This window comes from Perkinsus marinus (genome assembly GCF_000006405.1).
Source record: "Perkinsus marinus ATCC 50983 genomic scaffold scf_1104296928836, whole genome shotgun sequence".
NCBI classification, from domain to species: Eukaryota; Perkinsozoa; order Perkinsida; family Perkinsidae; genus Perkinsus; species Perkinsus marinus.
In genome coordinates this window covers 424,211-428,289 of record NW_003216689.1, presented here as the reverse complement: position 1 = coordinate 428,289, position 4,079 = coordinate 424,211, and the positions used below count along the sequence as shown (strand labels likewise).

At 51.9% G+C, this 4,079-nt stretch overlaps 3 protein-coding genes across 3 annotated transcripts in view; 2 read left to right on the top strand and 1 right to left on the bottom strand.

The window, feature by feature from the left end:
• The window catches only part of Pmar_PMAR006857 (conserved hypothetical protein), a gene marked incomplete at both ends in the record, with an annotated part of 1,320 nt that extends 1,095 nt beyond the window's left edge, over positions 1-225 (top strand). Inside the window, one exon of the mRNA XM_002788119.1 lies at positions 1-225. This exon is cut by the window's left edge and continues 4 nt beyond it. Coding sequence (XP_002788165.1) covers positions 1-225 — 225 coding nt within the window.
• Positions 226-2,024: 1,799 nt separating this feature from the next.
• On the bottom strand, positions 2,025-3,720 carry Pmar_PMAR006856 (cyclophilin, putative; the record flags this gene model as incomplete). Its single annotated transcript, XM_002788118.1, has 8 exons — positions 2,025-2,084; positions 2,133-2,255; positions 2,326-2,501; positions 2,572-2,651; positions 3,139-3,218; positions 3,266-3,408; positions 3,455-3,595; positions 3,657-3,720. The coding sequence occupies 8 exons, from the start codon at positions 3,718-3,720 to the stop codon at positions 2,025-2,027; spliced, it is 867 nt and encodes a 288-aa protein (XP_002788164.1).
• Positions 3,721-4,027: 307 nt separating this feature from the next.
• The window catches only part of Pmar_PMAR006855 (conserved hypothetical protein), a gene marked incomplete at both ends in the record, with an annotated part of 3,851 nt that continues 3,799 nt past the window's right edge, over positions 4,028-4,079 (top strand). The window contains one exon of the mRNA XM_002788117.1: positions 4,028-4,052. Within this exon, the coding sequence (XP_002788163.1) occupies positions 4,028-4,052 (25 nt within the window). The remainder of the gene's footprint in view (positions 4,053-4,079) is intronic.

Sequence of the window (4,079 nt, the reverse complement as noted above, 5' to 3'; positions counted from 1 at the left end):
AGCGATCAGTCTCTGTCCTTCTTCAACGAGCCTATCCCTCTCTATTCGAATGTCGCTCAATTGTTTCTCCAAAAGAACATTCTTCTCCTGAAGATCCATACCTGGCAACCTCTTCCAAATAGGAACCCTGCAGACTCGACTGCTGCTCACTTTCGTCTACAAGCTTCCTTATTTCATCTTTCCATTTCTGCGCTTTGGCTTCATAATTGTCGCTTTCATTTCTGAGCTCATTCAGCTCGGCCTTCGCCTGCAAGTATCTTGAAGCTCAGGATCACTCAATGGTCACGGCAGCCTCCAACAACGCCTCACCGTCGTTCCATCATTGAACTCTCCGCCCTTTGAGTCTCGAGATCAGCTTCTAGTCGAGCGTTCTCAGAGCGTAAAGATTCGTACCGATGCTGTGGGCAACCAAAGCGGAGACACAAGGTCAGTGCACCTTACATCTGATAACTCATGAGCGCTCTCCATTTGCTTGCACTTGGACTCAGCTGTGGTGGCCTTCTTCTCCAACGCCTCGATTTGTCTGAGATGCCTGCGGGGACGTGCTGGCCCCTACGCCTCTCAGCGGAGAGTACTTCTGCTTTTCCATCTCGAGACGATAACATCGCCGTTGGGCAAGGCCGAGGAGCTGCTTCGTGGCCTCCAACTCTTCCACTACAGTTTTTGACCCTAATCAAGGTGTCTCTGGTTGTGAGCAGATAAGAGTATGCACCTTGCGTTGGCTCCTGTGGTTCGAGAGTCACCTTTGGGCTCTTGCCAGAAATGTTGGTCATGAAAAGCCCCGTCCCTGGGGAGGCTGCCATCACCAACCGCTTAGACATTCTAACTCTACTGAGTGCCAATTCCGAGTCCGACAATCAATTGAACGCAATCTTGAATAGTTCAACATCACCATGGGCAACTTCATGTTGGCGTGTTTTCTCCAAGGCGCGGTTCCTCTGAGATACCCGTCGGTGTAATAGTAGCAGTCGTTGTTGTGCCTTGGGAAAGCAGCAGCAATAGCATGGCAGTAGCTGCACGTACCATGCTTCACAACAGTGCTAATGCACGATCGCCTCATACTGTCCTTACACCCCATACGCTCCTCTATGACGGGATGCTCGATGACAGCATCACGGACGGCAACCATCTTCGAGAACGAGTATTCTTGGGTTGGCGGTCTCCAACCCACTTTGCTTTCCATCATCTCCCGTATTGTCCGGAGTTCTATAAGGATCTTTTCCAGCAGCTCGGCCGCTCTAGATGCTCCCGAGACAGACTCCATCGCTGGCTCGGCTTTCCACGCCTACAACGAGTGGGTTCAGTGCCACTCAGGCCTCCCCATCTCACGAACATCCGCTGGTCCTGAGCGGTTATGTGCCGACACTGTGCGGTTTCCATCCGATCGTGAGAAGATCTTCCTCATTGCTCCCTAACACGTCGATTAGCATTGGGGCTTAGATGATCGATCTCACTGTGAATGCTGTCACGATAGAACTCCAGAAGCTCCTCCTGCTCCTCACAGACGGTGGAGCATTTCGCAGTTCGGAGAGCTCCTCGTTGGCCTCTCTTTCCAGCATCTCGTCAAGCGCCTCGAAGATACGACTAAAGGCCGCTTGGTCGACCTTCCCATTCCGCGCTTCCTCTTGGCAACCTCTGTCACGATCGTCTCATGAGGCCGGCTGAAGTTCGAACTTTTGCTTACGCTTCTTTGATTGCTCTCGGTATGTTCACTTTGAGATCAAGGCTTTCATAGTCGCCCATGATGGCTTTGCACGCCCGGACCACTCCAGCACTGTCGAGGTACCCTACCAGGCCGGTTGAGGCTTACGGAGATTACTGCTGCTACCGAGTCCACTATGGTCAGCCTCACGGAAGGCCTTCGCTATAGCGCCAACACTCTCTTTTTCGCGGTGGAGATCATCCTCGACATTGGCATCAGCGTGTTCTGCTATCGTTCCTGGTAAGGGCACGATCATCTATAGGCCTGTTGAGGAAGTTGACTACTTGAACTCAACGAGTAATAAAGGATAATCAACTTCAAATCACATGAGCATGCAGTCTCTCGGGGGCACATCTCTCGCGATGAGGGGACGGTCCGGTATCTGGGGCCCCATAGGTCGACGAGAACTTCATCTCATTGAAGTCATCACCTTGCAACCTGCAGGTAAGGGCTGGTCTTCCCATGGGTCGACGTCTATGGTGGCGGTGAAGATCTTCACAGGCTTGCATGGGCATTCCTTTCGGCACTTAACCGCTTCGATGTCAGACAGGACCTAGTAGGAGCAGGGCCTGGTAGGATCACATGAGCTCCTCCTCGCTCACATGCCAGCACGCCTCAGGCACGCTGCCGAATATAGTATGTCGGCCATCGAGGTGGTCCTGTCTATTGAGTGTTATGAAGAACTGACTGCAGTTCGTATTGAAGCCAGTGTTGGCCATCGAGACGACGCCTTTTCTATCATGGGATAGATGCGAGCAAATCTCGTCTCGGAAGGGCGCGCCATAGATGCTCTCGCCGCCTTTAGGGAGAACCATATGCGAATTTCCTAATAAGTCAACATGTATTATAACAGCATACGCTTGTTCAACCTCGAGCAGTCGTGCTCCCCCCGATGGCCGTCATGAAGGGGTCAGGGTCGCCAGTCTGGCAGAGAGAGCCCTTGACCACTCTATGGAAAATGCATCTGTGTGAGCATGGTGTTATCGTGAAGTGACCAAGGTGTGGTACCCATCATAGTAGCCGTTCTTGCATAGTTCAACGAAGTTCCGACAGGCTCTGGGGGCCTCGTTTACGTACAGGTAGATCTTTATAGCTCCATGAGTCGTATTCAGCGTTACTGCCATTCACAGAGGAGCCGTACGGTGGCAACCAGAGGCTTCAACAGTACTCATTGACAACGCAAGAGAGATATAGATTCGCAATAACAATCATCGTATTTTGTAATTCCCAGGGTGATGGTTTAGCCGATTCATCCCGGGGTATGGTACCAACAAGAAAGTCATATTAGGCATTATAGAGGTATATCGATGAAAACAACATCATCATTAAGATGATAATGAGCACCCTATATGGCCTGACGGCACGCCTTGAGGGCATCGAGATAGTATCTGTACAGCGAGAGGGATCGACAGTAGAGCCGTGAGCCGAGGTCGTACTGGCAATGGGACGCCTCTACTGCTTGGTCCATGCACTGGGTGAGCTGGTCCTGCTGTACTTGGCAGACATTACTAGAGTTCTGACAATACACTAGCATGCACAGTGGCCTACCATCACTGCCTTTACCTGGCTGACCTGCTGTTGTTGTTGTGGTGGTGGAGGGGGAATTGGATCGCCCTCGTGTCTATGAACGACTTCAGTTTGCCGGGGGCCAATCACGGCATCGACGGCTCTATTGGCCATAGAGAAGCCAGCACCAGTGGCCATACCTGACCAGAATAGGACTATCAAAGGGGGTAGTCGTAGTGTTCTTACCAGACATCATGGACCCAGCAATACCTCCCATCATACCGCCCCCGCCTCCCTGGGCAGGCGGAGGGGCGTGATGGGGGGCTGGAGGGGCTGCAGCACGGCGGGGCTGTGGAGGAGCGGCGGGTCTACGGTTGAACCAACCACCTGAGGATTTGCTTCTGTTCCATTAGTGCGATGATGATATGGAAAGGTGATGATTGGTTACCTCCACTACTGGGTGAGGGGGACCGACGGGGTCCAGAGGAGCGAGCACTACTACGTCTAGGCATTTACTCTTAGTGAGCACTAAGCTGAGTATTGTATTCAATCCTACCTAGTACAGATGTGACTAGGATGCTGATACAAAGTGGAGTCTACGTGGACGCGGCGGCGCACGACTTGAGCCTACTTGCATATCTTGGATTTTCTCAACGTGCCCAAGCGCTCAGAATTGAACGGTGTGACCTCTTGTGAATTTCAAGAGCGCTCTCAAGATTGGCTTTGACGTGGAAAAACTCGATACTGGGAGCTGTTTTCCAGAGAGGACTATTGGTAATACTACACCTTGGTCATTGTCAGTGACCACCACCACCATCTATGCTTGCTCGAGCCATCACCTCTAGTGCGCACTGTGTACGCTTCTTCACGA